Source organism: Lingula anatina, chromosome 3 (genome assembly GCF_051362555.1).
Source record: "Lingula anatina isolate TDL-2025a chromosome 3, LinAna3.0, whole genome shotgun sequence".
In the NCBI taxonomy this organism is placed as follows: domain Eukaryota; kingdom Metazoa; phylum Brachiopoda; class Lingulata; order Lingulida; family Lingulidae; genus Lingula; species Lingula anatina.
The window spans coordinates 31,562,284-31,584,023 of record NC_141769.1 but is presented as its reverse complement, the minus strand read 5'-3'; the positions used below and the strand labels follow the sequence as shown (position 1 = coordinate 31,584,023).

Below are 21,740 nucleotides of genomic sequence, written 5' to 3'. Positions count from 1 at the left end.
AATATACTGGTAATTCGTTCCTGGTGGTTGTTCAGTTTCAAAGGTACTGGTGCTGGTGATTGTAGCCTACTGTAGGCCTACAGAAAAAAACAAAACGAATGTCACCCTCATATTTTCTTCGATTGTTTATTTGAAAACAACATTTATCAACAATATGAATTCGAGCAATAACTGATGTATTCACAAAGAAGTTACACACCACATGTAAAAAATACCCGGCTGGAATACCACTTAATAATAATGAGCATCTGGGGGCAAAATATAAAGACTAAGTACCTTACATTATTATGAGAAATGACAAAATATTGCTTTAAACCAGTACTAATAACCGGGCCCAAACAAACATGGCCAAGTCCATTGATTTCAAAGATTTACAATAACTTCAACGTCCCCATAATATCTGCGTATCCAACGGCAACTTTTATGTAATTTGTAAGAAAAAAAAACAAACGCAAAATGCTCTGTAGATATAAACCACGATAACAAAATTAATATGGACTGTTACCTGTGCGGCACATGTAATTAAAATACTGCACAACACTATAACCAACATACCAAAATTTATGGATATGGAGTTACAATGCACTCAATAACGTCGGCCAACTTTATATATTGTCATATACGCTTTGGTTCGGTCGTTACAATCAGTGGCAGTTTCTGAAAAATATATACCACACCAATATTCCCCTCTTGAAATTAGAATTTTGACTAGCTAAATCATAGTTCTCAACCGTACCAAGGGGCACTGTTGGCTCTCCAAATTACCAAAAAATTTTCCGGGCCCTTGAGCAGGCCCCAAACCCCACACCAAGGGGGCAATGGTTGTACCAAGACATGATTGAGTGAAACAATCTGAAGTGACTAAAATACCTTACTCCGAAGGAAATTTTGTCAATTACTAAATTTACTAAATGATTTTACCGAACACGGTGATCATCTTTTGCTGGTTTTAAGTTTAAACGTGGGATAATGAAGTGTTACAACGTTACTGAATGAAACAGTTATGAATTAACTTAAAATGCATACACCGTACACGAGAACCAACAGGTATAATGAATTTCTGAATGAGATGAGCAAAAATCTATTTATACTTGTTTCGGTATATGTAACACCGATGCATCAAAAATTGCAGTATTAAACTGGGAATACCTATCCAACTAAATATCTTCTAATATGGCTGAATGATTCAAGTACACGCAAGTGCGGTGATTTAACAACTACCTACAATAAGCACTTACACATAACACATTCCTCACCTTTGGCAATTTCACAAAAATAAATAATGATATTATCTATATATACAGCAAGGTCTATCAACAATATACTCAATATAAATAATTCACCAAGTCCTTAACGTTAATGCTGTTTGACATGTTCCTCAATGCTTTAATAAAAAGTTGGCCAACCAGTACATTGGAATGCTTCAAAAAGTCTACGGAAAATTGGAGAGGCCAGAACAAAAAAAGGAAGCAATCTGGAACTGAAAACAAGCCCTAGTGTTATCCTTTAACTAAAAGAACTTTTGAGATGAAAAGCAAATTGTGAAGCACCAGACAATGTCTACTGTTTTAAAATCTTTCCAATAAACCATCTACAATCCGCAAATTTCCTCTGCCATGTTAATATAAATTTGCTAAAAAAAAAGCTCCTATTTACAAAATAATGATTGAAAGCCACTTGGTGTGACCGACGTTATAAAACAGAGGGTCTTGAGAATCCGCCCTTCGTTTCATTCATACAGGTTAGAGTTATCGTGACGTCAGTGTGTCAAATTTAGAACGGGACTTGCCTGTACAAATCCATAGGAACCGGGCCCTATACGACAGGGGACTCTCCCGTACGAGACACCGGGATAAAAATGACATTCAAGTCATGCTATCATAATAACAGTGACCTAATGATTAGGCGAGTTTTGCCATAATTCACGATAAAGAAATAAGGGAGGGATATTAGTGACAGAGTCCAATAAATCGTGTCTGATTATTAGTTTTGGTTTGAATTACAAATTCGATTTTGAAAACGGTCGGTAATTCTGCTTCAAAATCCAATATTAGTTGCTCTTTTTCCTCAAGAATCTGATCATATTAGTAGACAGAAAATGCTGGCAAATGTACGGAACAACATAAGAAAAATACCTTTTCTGTCACACGTATCAAGATGCATTGGCATTTTTATCATACGTAACGAAAATATATTTTTAAAAAGTCTTCCCGAATTCCCTTGAGCCACCATTGGAGAGGACAAGTTGGCAGTCGCAGAACAGGTTTACAACTGTTAGGATTCAATAAGATCAGATTTTATAAAACGCAAGCCATGGCAATCAACGTCTAGACCACGCTTCAAGGCCCACGTTTTCCAATAATTAGCCCACCCTATCAAAATTGACCGCAAAGGTCAAAGGTTACAGGGGCGGCTCACAGCGTGGATGTATGCAAGCGTTTGCTTCCTGAAGTTAGTTGTCAAAACCGTGCTGAACGCGGTCTGCGACTTATTAAAGCTACAATCCTTTGCATATAATAAATTCTTGCATTTTTCTCTTGATCAAACTTGCTTTTCTTCTCTTTGTCCTTGGATACATGAGGTATTCAGTTTCACATATAGAAAGTAACAGTATTCTTATTGTTCTCATTTAATCATAACCATCACGCTAAAGAAAGTTGAGCGTTGCGGCATCGGGTTCTGCGTGCTGTATTCTTTGTCGACAGCCTTTATCTTTCCAGAATATCGTCAACCTTTACAATGCTCCTAGGCGTCTAGATAATACCTGTATCTGTGTCCAGGTCCTCGTGAAACTTGCCAAGATAAAGGAGTATCATTTTAATGTACAGAAGCATTCATGTCATAGCGTCTGACCCTTTTCTTCGACTTGGTTGGCGGCAAAACAATGTTACGTCTCACAGTTCACTCAAACCGCAGTGCTTTACAGTACCACAGACAAACAAACAAGTGTGATAGGAAAGACTATTGTTCTTCCAAGTGCATTAGTGTTCCACTATAGCGCGGTCTTCCTGCCGAGTGGATATAGTGTTCCTCCTTCAAAGTAACGCCTCCAAATTACCAACCTGGACAGTAGTGCTACCGTGGGACGGTTGGCGTCAACAACCATGTCTTATATCAGCAAACCTAAAATTAAATAGAGGTAATTTAACATATGAAAGAAAAATTGAGCTTAATTGAAGATTATACAATTCATAATTTGTACACAACGGTTTAGTTAGATGTCCCAAAGAAACACCCGTGCTCTCACGCCACATCTGTCGATCGTCACTCGATGTTTAAGGCATTCCTCTGTACAGAACAATAAAACAATTTGGCAATAAATGAACAAAATTGTTCATTAGCTTAATTTCTGAATATAAATCATAACTATTTGGCACAAGTTGGAAATATGGCAATACATTGGTTGACACAGAATCACTTTCTCTGGGCGAGCCGTGATTCCTGTAAACGACATTGAAATTATGAGAGAAGAGCCTTTTGGTCTACATAAAAAAACTTCCAAACATTTGAGTGCTATTTAGAGAATTTTTTATACAACAAAGAAGAATCTTTGGTTTTTAATTTTTTTTAATGAAGATCATCCATTACAGCATAAAAACGAGACTGTCGGCACTCTGTGGCATCATACGGGACCAAAAAACCCTGCAAGAAACGGTATAGGGCAGAGGTTTGTGCAGTATGCGACTAATGATCTGCGTCATAGCTACGTGTCTTGGTCGCTAAACCATTGGAGAGAAAACAACGTGAACGAAGAAGTAATAATAATAATAATAATTAAATTAGAAAATCATTTAATCAATTTATTAAAAATAAAAAAGATTTTTAAAATACAAAAAATTGAAGTAATGAGAAAGCGTCAGTGTAGGCATAAAACACACTCGTTTTCGGTTGTGGATGTCAAGTAAAGTAGTTGCAACGGAACGTTGACGGGTTGCGCTTTTGTCAACGGGTCCAAACGTTTACGTTTCTTAATACGGTCCAGATATTGATTTTCTGGCCTAAGAGAGCAATAAGGCAGAAGTCCATCACTCGAAGTTTCTGTCCCCGACATTCCTTCTAAATAAAAGCCGCATTTCCCTGTCAGTATATGGAGATTTCTAGCACAAATCAGACGAAATACAGGCATTAAGGTTAGAGACCTGACCTGCACCGGTGCGGAGTGAAATATAAATTTATTTTATCTCCAACTACTCGGTACACATTGAATTACCCTTGAAGACAAGCTGTTAAGACTGGGAGATGAGCTGTGAGAACAACTAACTCACAAGAACACGACGTTTGCTATGGCGGGTACCCGATAATGCATCTCGAACGGTTCTCCAGAGCCGTTTTTTAAATTACTCTCAACCCAGCCGAACGCACATTTGTGCATATATCATCGTGGGACTAATGCAATAAAAATGATTAAAACTTCCTCGTGAAAATGGGATTGCTTCTTTCTGCGGAGGCAATCTTAAACACTCTCTTCTTATTACAGATAGAGCGAATGACCCGCCGGCCACATTTGTGGGGAAACAATTCAATTAAGACTCATCGGATATTGTTTATATATGTAGAAACACTCCAAGGTTATTTTCTCTTGCCTCTTTAACCTAATAATTATCGACCTTCCGCGCCATATAATACGAAAAATTGATTTCAATTATTAACTGAAAACGAAATGAAAATACCCAGAACATAGACCACTGACACGGCAAGCCCCTGCGATTACTTTGCAAAACTACTATGGGATCGTGAAAAAAGCACTCTTTCACGTGATCGGACGTATTATATTGAAGGAAGGAGAAACAGGGCTCGTTTTAAGAAGCAGAGGCCATTTTGTTATAGGGTCTCAGTGTGCTGCCTCGGACGTCGTCAAATACCTGTGTTTATGCTGCCCTCTACCAGGGCCACAGATTAATTTTTCACTTGATATTCACAGATGTGTCTCGAGATGAATGAAAAGTCAGAGGAAAAGTCCCGAATTAAATATGATGGTATAGAGGGTATATCTATGCTGACTTGTTTCAAACGATAAAACTGAAGTCGCACCCTGTTGAAAAAAGACTGCAGTCCAGTCCTGCATAACGTCAAAGCCACGTGATGAAATATGTAAACATTATACATTCTTTTATCAAACTATCTTTACATGTTCATCCTTTTTTTCACAGACTGATATTAACAACGGATTAAAACAAATATGTGTTTCAGAAAGATAACCGAAACGACTTATTCGCTGAAATAATTGTTTTTCCGTTGTGATGACGAAAAAAAGTTAACGCGTATCAAATTATGGTCAATAACAAATTGGATACTTCTTGATGTATTTGTTAATCAATGTCATAGGTAGTGTGGTTATCTAATGAGATATTCTGTTCATCTTATTAAAGGCTTCATTTGAAACCATGGCACTATGCGGTTTAAGATTTCACAAAACAGAAAATTTCCATAAAAAGAATTTTTCCGTTTGTGAACAACATTGGCTTAACCTTTTGCGCACATTTGATATTTAATTTCTGCACGAAGAAAAACACTTATTTGGTGTAGTTTGATATAAGATATGCTCATTGCAGACCGGCACATTATAAATATAGCACCAATCCCCGTCAGTAGTTCTTTTCTAATAAAAGCGAGCATGCGATGAAACGTTAAACTGATTATAAAACGAAACCGCCTGGGTTTCACTTGTCGCGAGTCAGCAGGTGTAGAACAAAGAGAAATGATTCCAAAAGACAGGAACGTTTTGTGACTTCGGCTGATTGGATTTCTTCTTGTACCGTATCACGATCGAACCTGCATGACAGCAAGAAAATTACTGAAATCTTTTTGCAATCCTTCGGTGAAATCCTAGCATGCCGATTGTATAAATGTGCTAATTATTTCATAACAAAATACTCAAATGTCACTTGCATGCAAGACGATTGTAATAACTCTGGTTGTCAGTATAAATTTATGCTTGCTCCAAGAAACCCATGCACAGAATTCTACGGCCATGATAATTACCGACACTGTACACAAGTGGTGTTGCTTTATTCAGTTTTTTTTTCTGTGTTTGGGAATTGCAATACAAAATTTGCCCCGAGAAACAAATATGGCAGAGCCCGACATTAAATTCACGCAAAATTTGCCGCAATATCTATACTGCAGGATCTTTTAACACCATAATTAGAATCGGGGCACGTTTTGAATTTAAGAAATGTACAAGAAAATACCTCAAAACATACCTTATGATTGGCTCTCATATTCGTGGGCTGCGCGTGCGCGTGTCCTCCTTTGACGAAGTTTGGATAGTCGTGTTCACAGATAAGGTTCCCGTTGATCAGGCCGAACTTGTCGCCACGCACCAGTTGAGTGCCACACTGGACGCAAGCAAAGCATTTGAGGTGATAAGTATTGTTTTGAGCCTTCATTACCAGTTCACTGGCGGGGATGGGCTGGGCACAGGCTGCGCATGTACCACCAGCGCCAAATAACCTAGAAAAACCGACAAAATTTAAGAATTTTAAACAAATGAACACTTGGCATGCGTTTCTTTTTTTAAGCAATATACTAAAGATGCAGAATGTATAACAGATGCACAAAGAAATGTGTCTATTTGTATATATACAGTTACTGGTGAACTTAATTATGTACACACTATAAGGGTACATATTAAGAGTCCATTCTAAGGAGAAACTACTAAGTTAATACATATTATGTTATAAAATGTTTTATATTTTCATTAACGCACCGTGGATAACACATTCATGTTTTGCTTTTGTTCTGTTTCGTTGAACATTTTTGTAACTCAACTTGGACAAAGAGCAACAGATGCTGTTGCTGATTCTTCTAGAATAATAAACGTACTTTCCATAACTCTACAGAGAGTTAAAACAAAGCGCTCCTCTGCGTTTCTTTGGGGTAATTGGAGATAATTAAGACTCATGGCAATAAACTAAATGGCAGATAGCTTTTAGTGATCAGCGTCAGCAATGAAGCCGAACCAGTGCCGTCAGTGGGAAGGAACGCTGCCAAACCGGCCCAGAAGTTGGGACCTACGTGTTGCACTTACCGATTTAAGTCCGCTGAGAGACGGAAATTATCTGACAATTTGCGCCTCTAACACACTCCTAGCTCGCGAAACAAGAGTTGAAAAAAGTGGCGATTCGAACGATAGGTGAATTTTTTTTTTTAACCGAACTTCGAAAAGTACTTGGGCAAACTGTTTCGCCTATTTAGTTTTTCTTTAGTTTTGGTTCTTGTTTTGCAAGTATTGAAATCGTGAGTGAGAAGAAGCGTAATTATTCAATAGTCTTTCCAATCTCACATTTCTCAAATTTTCATAAGATTAACAAGAAACATTTGTGCTGCGGATTGTTACATAGATGTGCATTCGGTGGGCAAATAAATCTGTACAACGAAACAAACAGATTTTACAAAATGTACATAGTAAAACTCATATTGCCAATTTTGGAAATACAACGAAAGAAACAAGTCATTTTTGGAGTACAAAGTTATCGTCTGATAGTGTAATCTCCTAGCCAGAGCCCAATTAACTGTCTCTGTCATTAAAATAACATGTCACAGCCACAGTGGGCGCAAATATTTGCCAATTAACCAGAGTGTAATTCCATCTTAATTAAGTTAAAGATATTGGCATCGACAGTCAATATATAACAGTTATTAACTCCACGCATGATAACGAGAGTGGTTTAAACCACGAAAGCAGTGAACTGTTTATCGGGTTCTGGAGTAATATGCCGATGCCTCTGCGGCAGCAGCTTTATTGTAAATGCTTCTAAATACTTTTTAGTAAATCTACTGGTGCTCTAGCATAGAGACTCATGAGAGGCAACTATCAAAATATGAGAATGCCCCATATATGAACAGTTTTCCCAAAATTATTATCTGAAATTATGCCAAAAACACTTTTAATGGTAGTGTTTATTTGTATAACCGACAAATTAAAAAGGGATTTTCTTTCCTTTTTTGCTCAGGCTTTAAATTAGATCTGGCAAATATATTGGCATTATAGAGGCGCTCTACCAGTTCACCTCTTCAATTTTAGCGTAAAGAAACATTAACCTCTCTTTTCCCTAATTATTGGACTTAACAGTGCGTGAGATTGCCTCATATTTTCTCGAAAGATAGAGCCAGCAATTTCGCTCATCACTCTTACTCTTCGGCTCTGATACCTTTGTATAAATAAACGCCGCCCTGTCACACACGCAGTGCTAGTGGGGCTAGTGTGCTGAACATAAAGTGGCGTTCACTCTTTTTACCTTCCACTTGAACAGGGAGGACGTGCACCGCGTTCAAAGACGTTATAATAAAAAACACCTAAACACCTCAAGTTCTAAGTGAAGGAAAAAAGGACGCTTGATTCTTCCGTTCTTAGGTTAGCCAGGGAGGTTTGAAGGGTTCTAAAGAACCCCCCCCCCCCCCCCCTTTTTGCCTGCAAAAGGTCCCCTCTGAGTAAAATTTTATTTAGGTACATGACGGTGTCATGGTAAATGGTCCACTTTTTTTTCAGAAAAAGAACCCCCCCTTTTAAATTGCTGGCTACGGGACTGGTTCTTGATTGCATGTTTCTCCCCACCCAAACGGCAAGTACAAGTGGGGTCGATTGCATGAAAATGCCCCCAAGTTGAACCTGCAGTGATTTTTGTGAAAACCGTTCTGAACGCAACTCTCGTGTCTTCTTCAGTAACAAGAAGAGTCCGTAAAATATTACGGCTACTGGGTCTTGATTATTTTGAAGTGAACTCCAATAGCGAAAAGAGTATGGAAATTACGTCATTCTCACTGGTGTCGAGGGTGGATTTATTTCACACGCTCCGTGGGAACTGTCGCACGCATCATGAGCTGACGTCCCTTCGGCGAACAATTTATTGTTTTAGAGCAGGCAATAATTTGCTGGGCCTTCTTTTATCAGAAATAAACAACGGGTCGACTTGATGTGAGTTGAGAGAGAGAGCGAGAGAATGGATGGACAAAAAGATTTCACATATATGAGCCTTATTTCGTCTCGTCTTCTTCGTATTTTTTTTTCTCTATCAAATTTCTCCATCATCGTGCCGGAGGCAAGCTAGTATCCTTGAAACATAAAATAAATGGAAAAGCGTCACATGGGGGTCGAACAGGTTAAGTACCTAATGTAACACTAGGTAACGTGGAGCAGAATACGAACACAGCGCGTAAACAGCATTTAACCATTGTTTACACATCAGACGGGAAACTAATTGGGTTCATTATCGGAAAATTAAATTTGAGCCTGGTTAATGCGATAGCGCCTTCAGAGCCGATTTGTATAACTTTTATGCAGGACCTGAATCGCTGTCTATCAGGCGGCTCGTTATTTCAGTACACTCCTGCCCACAATCTATGTCCTTATCTTACGCCTTCGTGCCCGGCATAGGAATGACGATAATTAATAATGTTTTATACAGAGCTCTGTGCCAGGTCCTGATATTAGCTGCCCCTTACGACGATTACAAATGTCAGTTTCCCATTCTATAGACAGGTGATAATATTAATTTCTTCCGATGGGACTTATCACTGTCTTATTGGCAACACACGGCGAATTAATGAAGAAATACTCCCAAATTTCTAAGGCTTAATTCAAGTCAATCTTGGTAGTTTGTAGATTTAATTTATCGTAAGAGTCAGTATCAAAGGTATTAGAGCGGAAGAGAGGGTTCAGTTAATTAAGTCAACGCCGTACGCAGAAAGTTACTTCCACACTAAGAAAAAATGATTTGACGGGTCCTAGCGTCAAGGCCCCTAGCTACACAGCATCGTGTGGCATCCCCTCCCCTCCCCCTCTCTCTCTCTCTCTCTCTCTCTCTCTCTCTCTCTCTGCCACACACACACACACACACACACACACATGCACACTGCACGAGGCCACCATTATTCGGAAGATCTACAAGCGCACTTTGAGAAAGGCAGAACAAATTACACCCCTTTCGTCCAAATCAAGATCAGTTACTATGTCAATTAGTAAGTGATTATTTTATTGTCTCCTCCTCGCAAATTGTGTCTAGCCTGCTGTCACAAGAACGATCGATAATAATTTTGTCGTCTGTTTGTACGATAAGCTGGACGAGCAAAGGAGAGTCTCCAATTTTAACAGAGGCACTTTATTATGTTTCATGAAGTACACTAGCAAATAGATATGGCCTTCCTGTTGTCTCCACGCATAGATTGATAATGATGACTTCAGTGTCACTGTCTGATGAGTGGAACAAAGTTTCATCGCCGTAGCTTTCTCTTGCTAAATAATGGAATGTGTTAGGAATCCGACCTCAGAATTCTTAGCCCTAATTTACTCGTCAGCAAAGATAGGCTCTTAATCCCAATTTAATCCACCTGGCGTTCGCATCGTGCTATTAAGTGGCAAGTCAAGCACTCCTTTAATTGGTTTGATCAAATTGATGCAATTGTCTCCTTTATCAGAAGTGATTGAAATTCGCAGAGGCGTCTGATGAGACGTTGGTCTTAAAAAGCCAACGAAAACATGGAACGCTTTCTGATCAACGATATTTTTTGCAGCCAAAGAAGAGATTATTCTAGAACAGATTAACAACCTTTCTCAATTCTTGTCTCACTTCCTGCGCCACTCACGTGGTTATAAATGATCCGTTAAATATCGTTTTGTGAGAAATAACAAAGAGGACGGTTAATTAGGTGAGTTAAAAAGAAAGTCTGAAACTGAAAATAAAAGTTATCTTTGTTGGTTTGTGTTGTTTGTATTGTTTATTTTTCCAGGAAGGGTCAAGAGGCATCATTCCAATAGCAACGTACAACGATACTCTTATTAAAAATAACAGGAGAAAAAATATCCTGGACACCTATCTAATAAAAAATAAATAAAACTAAATGATTTCCGATTTAAGTTCAATTCCACGAGCAAGCTGTAAAACGCCCAAGCAAATCAAATTAGCCCCAAACAAACACGGACACGTAGACATATGCAGCGTTCTCCAGGCTTATAAGGAAGAGTTTTTTATGAAGCATTAATCTTCCCTATTGTTAGCATTGGCAGAGTAATTTCCCCCACTTTTCTCGGGCATAGAATGGGTTTTATTACAAGTTCAGCTTTCCCTTGATAAAAAATATATCATGTTTATATCGCCTTTTCTGGTGCTGATTTATGCAAAGAAAATCTGTGTAGGCTACATTCACACTATTCTCAAATGGACCGCATCTTAAGCGATACAAATGGCGTAGGGTTTGCCTCGATACCTAAGATCGCGCTTTATCCGGGTATGTTGGGCGTTACCCTGGTCGACATTCTATAAACGCACTGGCTTTTTAAAAAGCGACAAATCAGTAAAATAATAAATCGAAGAAAGAGCCAGGCTATTTTTGTAAAAAAAAGGGTCTACTGCTATAGCAATTATAACCCATGTACAAAATAGAATATGATAGCAAGATACATGACCTGTCATGTGAAGAAGATGATACTCTGTGACAACGGAGACGAACAATGGCAGCAGTACATATATATACACTATAAATAAACTCGAGGCCTGGAATGAACCCGTCACTAGAAAAAATCTAACTGTATACCTTCCGTCAGAGCTGACTGTAACTTTTATAACTATGCTCACAGTGGACCATTTTCACACGAAAATTCGAAATGTAATGAAAACAATATCAAAAATGTAAAACAAAATAGGTTGATGCTCGCGACGCATCAGCACAAAAATTGTTGCTGACATAAATTAAAAATTAAAAAAAAAGAAAAAAACAGAACAAAACTTTCAAGCGCTTCATAAAAGCATCTAGCCCTGGAAGCTGTATCTTGTATTACCCCGCTCACCCTGTCGTACAACGTGTTTTCCTATGAAGGGGAATGGGCCTAATTGAAACTACACAGACCGCTCTGCTCCCTGTGCAAAATCAATGTTCGGGGCTGCATTATGAAAGCTATTAAATGTTCAATTATTTTATTGCTTTCTTTGAGATTCAATTTGCGATAGACAACGGCCTGTGAATCAATAGCTACCACTCTAGAATATAATATATCTACAGGCAAAACTCGCTGCGATATGTCTTCATAATCTAACTTAATGCACTTAATATAGATTGAATTCGTACTTGAGAATGGAAGGAGAATTTCTGTAAAGAAACCCAGTCATTTGGAAAGGGAAATTAGTTGCATCTGTTAAATCGAAAGCACTGGTTGTCAAAAGCGCGTTTGATTCAAAATTGATATGCACTGTCGCAAAAGTGGCTGTACAAAGCGCACTTGTGTGTGCACTGTCTGAACAGTGTGCCTTCAAAGCGTGCTTCTGCATCCACTGTGGCTCTATTTAGGTCCAAGGGCCAAAGTAGCCGTACAAAGCGCGATTCTCAATACGATTTAAATGCAGTTCTGTTTAAATTACAATAGGGATAGCATGAGTACATTAATGGAGAGTTATGTGATCTACAACACACAGAAAACATCAATTTGAAGTCGGATATAGTGCCACAATCAGGATTTCCCGTGTTATTTTGAGCATTGACAAATGAGATCTCCAGTATATGGTGGAGCTTCACTGCAGCCCCGTGCTACGGCCGTGTTGTGTATTCAACCCTCAACTCGAGTATTGGATCTCATTGCAAAGCGGAAATTGAGTTTAATGAAGTCCACTTTTGTGCAAACATCTCACTAGTGATGCGGGCGACAGCGAGACAAGGCCACTATTTTTGGGGGTAGAGGATTGAATGTATAAAACATTAATGGGCAGATAGACGCATTTTTCAAAATGTCATTTAGCTTTTTCTATGTGGTTCAGTTATGTGATCCCACAGCAGTGCTTCAGATGACTTTTCAAATGCTCTGCACCGTAGTCTTAATCTGATGGCCTGGACTGCGGACTCGATCACAGGGTCTGTAAGAGGCTGTGGCATGGGGTGGGGGGGGGGGGGGTAACACAGTGTTGATTCTATGGTTTAAGTAGCGTTTTATTTCTACTGTGATGCCTTTTTCAAACCTGATGAATACTACTACTCTCTGATCACAGGGGGTGCCAGTAGTCTGTTATAAAATTACTGCTAATAGTTTAAATTTGTACACTATTTTAGGATACCGGTATCAGAGGGTTGATGAAGACTGCCTATGAAAGTAGCGCCGTTTCGCAGGTCATACCTGGAGTAACATATCCGCCTCTATGTCAAGTTTGCCTGAGATTTAAAAAAAAACTCGGCAAATGAAAATAAAATTGGACAATTCTAAGGACGTGGGCGATATTAAAAATGCAATTAAAAAAATTCCTGGAAAAGTTGGCAAATATGTGGTGAAACATACACGGTCACATATAAAATTAATATTTGATCCAGCGACATCGCTTCCTTTGTTTCTTTCTAGTGTGATGTGCTGACAATCGATTATATAATAAAAGGCACTTAACTTAAGACTTAACTTGAGCTTAAAATAAAATTTCAATTCATTAACTTAAAAGACTTTTAAACGTGTATACGAGGGAAAGTGAATCACGCCACATACCTGCTAGAAATGGATTATAATCACGTTTGAAATCATTTTAGTTTCATACAAAGTGTCGACTCTATTAGTCCTACACGTATTTACTATATCCAGTCACAGTAACCTGATTATGAACGTCATTATCAGGCTCTCAAATCTTCAATTTCTTTGCAACTTATGAAACCAAATGCTTTAAACATGGCGTATTTAATTCACATAGTGTTAATGATGCGAAAAACGTGCTTTCCTTAGCTACCAAAAACCGTTTTTGTTTCTTCAATAAGTCATCAACACAGTTTGCGTCATTCACTGCTGCTTAAATAAAACTATTTCCGTGGTTATAGCTGATACTTTGGTTAGAATGGAGTATCACATCTACACAGTGTTTAAATGTTACTGCGATATGTTGGATTAGGTTAATATGAAATAGAATGGAGTAAATTTTCAATTAAACATCTCACATGACGTGGTTTCGTTTTGTTTGTAAAATTTAATTTCACTTTATGCTTATAATTGTGAATTTCACATTTTAAATCAATCCATGCAGTACAATTTCAATTTAATGACTCGTTTAGTTTGCCTTTGGCCAATTTTTCTGTGATTTACATTATTTTCTAGAATTACACCATTTTAATAAAAACTCTTAAATAATTTCAGTACCCTTCTGACCCCATCCTACACACACACACACACACACACACACACACACACACACACACACACACACACACACAGGAGAGAGAGAGTATACATGAGGGTATACATGAGGTATATTTCTTCAGAATTTTAACCATTTTAACGTCCCTGATCGTTACAACATGAAACGAAAGGGAGAATATATACTGGACGAATGCAGAGATAATGATGGTTGAATCTATCCTGGATGGTCAACTGAGATGTTGACGAGATGCAGTACACGCAATGAGCTTCAAATTCAATGCGATCAGATAGACTATGTGCAATTGGAGAACTCTACACCGAGAGTTTACATTAAAACCGGCTCTCACCTGGAGGAACATGTCAACCTTACAAATGTGTATTGAATATGTGCACTATATGCTACCGTGTTTATCATAAATTAACTTAAAACTGTGGCAAGTACACCGCAATTGACAGAATAATTACAACAACAACAACAATGACAACAAAATCCCCTACCTGATATAGTCGTTTTTACACAGAATCATCCCAGCCTTCGCGAAGCAAGACGTTCCAATCTCTCCGAGATGCGCTTGGCAACACGAGCACTTAAGGCAGCCCAAGTGCCAGTACCTGTCCAGCGCGTGAAGCAAGAACTTGTCCTCAATCCTGGCGCCACAGCCAGCGCATGCCTTGCTGCTCCCGGAACCCTCCATGCTTAGTTCTACGCTGCTACTGTTACTGCTAGCCTGGCCTAGACTGCTGAGGAAGCTGTTGTCAAGCGTGCTGGTTGTGGTCTGTACTTCCGCCGGCGAAGGTCTGCTACCGTTGCTGTTGTTGCTGACAATGCTGCTGCTGCTATTGGTGCTACCTCTACCAATACCGCCGCTGCCGTTTATAGCTGGAAAGAAGGCAGGAAGGAGGTTAAATTTAAGGCATCTCGGGAAGTCTCCTGATAGAATATACACAGGTCTTAATTTGCAGGCCTCTCTCTCCACCTTATCAGGCGCAGACTCTGCCTATCTCTGGCAGTAGTATAGTACTCCTGTTTGACAAACTGACTAACAGCAGCGACGACGTCTGAAAGCAGTCGTAGAGACCGAGGATTCGATTAATTGCCCCAGATCGATAGGCACGCGAGATCTAACAATTAAACCCGTAAACAGACCTCTTTTTGGCTCGCTGCGCTTTCACAGCGTCTCTGAGGAGAAGGTTCGCTGCGGTGTCGTCTCGACATTCCCAGGTCGGTTCTACGACATCTTTCACTTTGGCTTCCTGTTTTGTCATCATTAAACAGGTTATTAATAATTTACCGTGACATTAAAAATTAACTTGTTGCATCCGTTTGACTTTGCAGTGAAAATATTCTAATGTAACTTGTGCAATATTATCTTCAATATGTTGTGCAGGCCGCTCCACGCCTCTTTTGAGGCATCATATCAGATCACAAACATACTAAACTCCCCATATATGATAGGTAAATAAGTGAACTGAAAACGTTATCACTTTGCTCGTCATAGTTTGGGAAAATTTTAATTTTGTATTACAAACAACACGGTTTATTGTTACGGTCGTGGTAGGAGATAAAAATGAGCCGAGGCACCTACATGTAGTTTGGGAGTAGTTTCCCTGTGCTTTCTGCGCAAAAATCCAGCTTCATTTTCTTACGTGTATTTTGGTAAAGGTGAACGCAAAAGACTCGACTACTGGTCAATAACTCATAATTTAACGGGGTTAATTAAGAAACTTGATCGAAATCAAGTGCAAATAGCCAGTTTCTCACTTCAGGATTTGACAAAAACGAGTGGGTTGGTGTCCGTGAAAGGGATTTAGGAAAATTCACACGCTTGTCATCTGGCTTTTTTAATTAACAACGGAAGGCGATGAGACCACATATCCTAACGTCTTGAAAATTGCAACCAAGCCCACGCTTATCTTATCCCTTTCAGTCGCGCTAATATATATGAATATATTTTGTTCACTTCGATCGGAAGCAGACTATCATGTTAAATTACGCCACCTAGCCCGCGAATTCGGAGTTAAATATTCGTCTAGTCCCATTAGTTTGCAGAAGCTTGTTTGCAGGTATTTGAACCCAACATTTAGAAAAAAAAGGGCAAAGAAAACCAACTCTAACCTAATCGATCGAAACAGTCAACACTTCCTTGTTATAAAAAGTCAGTATATTCTTTGTCTTTCGTTCGTTAGTTTTATTTGCTTTCAAATGACTATGCGCCTCGTGTGTTCTGTGCGCATCATTACCCGAGCATAATTATCAGCAGCGAGCCAAGCAAGGTCGGGGCTCGCTGAACTGATCACAGCAGCGCTGACATAAATGAGCAGAATCTAAGGGCCAAAAACTAGCGTCACGAAATTCTGGGCACGCAACTCTGTGTACTACATATGCCTCTCGACTGAGGAAATGACCTATTCGTCTAACAATCTGCGAGTGCATTATTATTATTCATCTCCCGCATGTAAAATAAATGGAGCTGGAACAGATTGTTCATCACGGTGGATCAGTATGTATCTACACCAGCCTAATCATCGTGATAGTCAAAACAGCTCTACATACATACATAACACAGGGTTGTAAAAATCGTGTTGGAGTTCCCTTGCATTACAGTGATTATTTGCCGATAAGAGGTCGTGACGAGGCTTATCTGGTGCTATCGTCCATCCATGACAAATTACACTAATAATATGTTTGAGAGAGAGAGAGAGAGAGAGAAAGAGAGAGAGAGAGAGAGAGTTTTCCTAGCCTCTTGGAGGGCAATTTTATGCACAGGAGGTCTATCCAGACAATGCCCATGTATAATGTACCCTTAACGTATCTTCAGGCTACCATAAATCTTCTTTATCAACAACAACCCCTTCCACTTACTGTCCAGACTCTCTTCCCCACTGCCTGTGCCCTCCATCCTCGAATTCCTCGTACACAGGAGATTCTCAGCTCCGTTGTCTTATTACCACGTATAGACTGTACCCGCACCCCTTTGTCATACGCAGTGATACTAAATCAACTCTCGACTGTTACAGGAGACCCGCTTGGCAATGAAATACTGATGAAATAGAAGTACAGGCAATAGAAGTTTATCACTGTCCCTGTCACGCACCCTTAAGGGCTCGGGGCTCATCAGCATCTGACTAACATGTGTCGGAGGTAAAATAGGCCAGCGTCGCAATCTGCGGCGTTGCACGGTGCGGTGCACTTCGGGCCGGCGACTAGCGCCCGCGTTGGTCAAAATCAGGCCTTGACCACCTGGACCTGCTTATGATGATAAGATTAAGTTTCATATCATTTGTTTATCGTGTATATCGGATCATATTCTGCATTAGTAAAATTGAGATAAAGAAATCGTTTTGTTGCAATTTCATTAATGGAATCATTTGCAAAATTATTCAGATTTGATATAGTGGTTCGTTACGTAAGTGTGCACAATACATTTTGATAAATCCTCGATTATAAACGTTGCTTTCGTTTTTCAATTTCCATGATTAATAAAAATTTACGCAACGTGATTCGTGAACAATTTAACCCTCATGAAATGACCGAACCGTGCAAAGTAGTTATTTAGTTTGAAATCTGGGTGAATTATATCATGACATGCAAGCTACAATAGCAGCGTGCAGAGTTTGAGTCTTTTGAGTGAGCAAGACGCATGGGTTCACGCCTTGGGAAACTCATATTCAAAGAGGAGAAAATGAGGAATAAAAAGTGTACAAAAATTATGTTGCCACACACAGAACCTTGGGTTGGAGAGGTGAGAGTGGGGGGGGGGGGTGTGCATGGTCTGGGGATTGCTCCCTCCATATCCACAACTACATAATGAATCCAAACAAAGATAGAAGACCAAAATAAATAGTGCAAAAGTCCTCAACTCGTATCAATGGCTCTGTTCTCACAACTTTTAGATCGATCTATCACCGCGGGGAGTCTCACTAGATTACTGTCAGATAATCCGCCTTAAGTGTCCGTCCCCGCCTACTACAAGCTATAAGGGGTAATTAACTTTCGTGTCCGCCCGGCTGACAGCTATTTAGCGTGAACCCCCAGGGAGTTAGGTCGATCCAATGTAGGTCGATCTAATCTATGAGAATGGGGTGAATATCTTTTAAGCGGGACTCGCAAGCAGGAGGTAGGGGCGATCTTCCCATGGCCTACCATTAATAAACATAAGTAATAAGATATTCAGTTTCAATAAAGAACGAGAAATTAAAACAGAAATGATTTTTTTTTTTTTGAAATTTTGCTTTCAGAGAAGTTACGCCAGGGAGTTGTACCGAAGAAGAACACGCAAACCTGCCTTGCGATATGTGGTTAGCTTTCTCATCATTGATGCAATCATTCCTGGATCCATATCGTGATCTTGATAAACGTGGAAGTAATCTGCAAAAATGCATCCAATTTTCTTTCAGAACAGGTCCGGTCGAAATTCAATTTCGCGATGTTGTATGATTAATTTAGAACACCCGATTTATTCTCATTTATCTTCAATTTTTCTCCGATAACTGAGGTTGCAAGTTCATGAGACCCGACGGTTTTTTTTTTGCACATTTAACGCATGTTTAACAGATATGTTGGATCCAAAAAAACTCTCTTTTTTAATGCGCCAGTCGAAATTATTTTAGAGCAACGATGGAAGTTTTAAGTTTTTAAGAAATTTAAGTTATTTCTTAGCTTTTACCATGGCGTCTTGTTTAAACTGAACTTAGTACAGTATGATATGTATCTTTTAATAGACAAATCTAAGTCGATTTGCTAAATTTCAATCTCTTTGAAGAGCCATCATAACGATAGCAAAAGACTGAATTAACTAGGTCATGTATACGAACTTCTTTAGATTTTTTTTTTTTTTGACATTCCGTTACTAACTTTCTATTCCTTTTCTCCAATCAACGCATTTTTCATGATTACGAACAATCTCGTTTGCCACGCTGGACACCTGCCTTCTGCGTCCTTCCGTAAAAGTCACAGTCCAGCTGCAAATGTGAGTGATGACACGCGAATAACGAAATTAGGTGAATAGAATATATGCACAAAAAAGGACAAATTGTAGTAAAATGAGTAATTTTCAAATCCCAACTTGCTGTGCAGAACATAGACGCGAATGAATCATCGACTGTTATCCTTTGTACAAGTTGGGCAGGCACTGCAAACCCAGAAAACATTTCCTCGGCTGACAATAAATCTATACACACTATTTCTACGAGATTTTCTCGATCGTATTCAGAGAAAAGGGCAAAAATATTAAATAAAAACATCCTCTAGTCCTAACCCTACCCCAGAGGCATGTTCAGGTGAGCACACAGTGTATCAAGTCTTCATGCCTGCAAGTGATTGCGTTCTGGCAGAACGCTCTTTCTGCAACTTGGAACGCGGTAAGAAACAGACGTACCTACCTTTACGTGTTATCAGCAATACGACTGCCTGCGACGAGGTTACTCCTTACACTGATATCTTCTCTGGCGTGGAGACGTCTATTTCTATCCTTTCTGTCTCCTAATTGACTCCTTATGCGCACTACCAAAACAACACTGGTAATTGGGGGCTTGTCAAAACAGCTCGTTATTATAAGCTAGGGTCTAACGAGCCTCCATTGTGAAAAACTACCTAACGATTTCCTGCTAACGGTGAACGGCGTACAATGGGCGCTGATTGCTGCAGCTTTTTCCAAGCTAATAAGCGATAATACCAGATACCAGCCGCATTCACAGTGCGCCAGAAAGGGCATATCCTTCTACTTTTGTAATAGTAAACTCATTTTTTATTAGGCACAATATGATATATAGCATGCCTGTCTTGTATCGCTCTTTTAGAGTGACTTCAGATGTTTCTATTACTTTATCTATTTTAAAAGAACGTGTGTTTGTATGGGTATGGGGGGTAAACAGAAAGAGTGGTTTGAATAGTTGAATCGTTTTTGTCAAATATGGATTTTGCTGTAACTGCTTTTATCTTCACTGATAATAACAATATTCGACCCTTAATTTAAGGTGAAAAAACAAAAAAATTAGTGGATGTGGACATTTCTGGTGCCATTATACACGCATGCAACCATGATATCGTATGCCAGTTCCACATGCACAGCTAGAACGTTACACCTGCCAAAACCCAAGTGATAATATCCTGATAAGCAGGGAGTTACTACTTAGCACTTAGGGGGTAGCTTTAGGATATAATGTTTTCCACGTATCGCCGATTGCTGGAAATGATAGCAAAACAGGAACAAAAATCACGAAAAACATACCTGCAGAAACATGCTATCTCTACTTTGACCATTAATAGTGGCAAGCCTGGTAGATGGTGTACCCAAGTCTGATGCACAGCCGGGGTGATAATAGAGAAGATTTCCATTTGGTGGGGTGGGCGTGGCCTACTTTATATTCCCCAGTATAGTACCAGTATATAGTGTCCTAGTAATATGTGTGTGTGTGTGTGTGTGTGTGTGTGTGTGTGTCAGAGAGAGAGAGAGAGAGAGAGAGAGAGAGAGAGAGAGAGAGAGAGAGAGAGAGAGAGAGAGAGAGAGAGAGAGAGAGAGAGAGAGAGAGGTATACGAAAAAGATTGATTGGGCGATGCCCTCTGAACAACGAGACACTGTTATAACTTATGTGCTTTACTACAAAGCCCACACAAACCCATCATCTGACCTACCTCGGCAGAGAAATGTATTCAGTAGCTGCACCGCTCTGCTGGTAACTCCAGTCGACCGCTGCCGAAGATCATGTGCATGAAAAACTGAACCTTTCAATCCCGAGTACTACGACCAGCTCACTAATGAACCACCTTGATAGGCTCCTTATTAAATTTACATGAGCAGCAATTTCTTAATGACGTCTATTATCGGTCCGTCAACATGAGCGCACCAACAATTAAAGAAGTGTCGAACTCGCCGCACTGCACTGTGCGCTTTTATGCGGCAATCGGAGCATATGAACACAGCCAGTAATTACCCTAAAACTAATTGAGATTGTTCTCCGTTCAGCGTAACATAATATCTTTACACGTGCCGTTTTGCATTCATGCATTAATTGACCAACCTGGAAGTTATGGCTTGAGAAACGTACAGGTGGACCTACAACTCGGTTTTCATTTGTTCTTTTGGCAGGTTGGCTTCGACTCGAGGATTTCGTCTGTAGTCGGCGAAATGAGCGCCAGCACGTTTAAAATCTGGCCTCGGCGATGTAGAGATAATCTAAGCAGACATTTAAGAAATTATGTTGCCTCCATAACCGAGGAAATATCATCAAATACTTACGCCATCGCGATTAAAAACAAATCAGTAAGCGACCCCCTTCCTCAGTCTCTTAGCGTCTTTCCTGGTTGATTGTATTATGACGCGGACTATGGGGAAATCATGCAAATGCCGCAGATTACAACGGGGCAGGTGGAGGGACCTGTAACCTAATTTTCCAAATTTTCTTAATGACTGTCGAGGCAGATATCGCATGTCTTAAGTTGATGAAATTTAGGAGGCCGTGTTCTTCGATCGTGGCTGTAAGGAGTTGTAGATCGGGGATTAAAAATAGAGAAACCGATAGAGGGAGCGCGCACGACGAGTGGCCAACAAAGAGGATCATGTTCAGACAACGAGGTACAGAGGCGTACCAATGTACTGTAGGTGGTGAGCGCGATATGAAAGGACCCCAAATTTCCGTATAAAA

General features: G+C 39.6%; 1 protein-coding gene and 1 long non-coding RNA gene across 2 annotated transcripts; both read right to left on the bottom strand.

Moving 5' to 3' along the window:
* Positions 1-107: 107 nt before the first annotated feature.
* On the bottom strand, positions 108-17,307 carry LOC106165843 (LIM domain transcription factor LMO4). Its single transcript, XM_013544207.2, has 4 exons — positions 16,959-17,307; positions 14,594-14,975; positions 6,204-6,453; positions 108-3,123 (listed from the first exon to the last, which is right to left on the bottom strand). Exons 1-4 carry the CDS (start codon positions 16,993-16,995, stop codon positions 3,115-3,117), a joined length of 678 nt encoding a protein of 225 aa, XP_013399661.1. The 5' UTR covers positions 16,996-17,307; the 3' UTR covers positions 108-3,114.
* Positions 17,308-18,481: 1,174 nt separating this feature from the next.
* Positions 18,482-21,108, bottom strand: LOC147763234 (uncharacterized). The gene is made up of 3 exons (XR_015333451.1): positions 20,731-21,108; positions 19,478-19,598; positions 18,482-19,057 (listed from the first exon to the last, which is right to left on the bottom strand). It is a non-coding gene; the product is annotated as an uncharacterized LOC147763234 (long non-coding RNA).
* Positions 21,109-21,740: the final 632 nt, after the last annotated feature.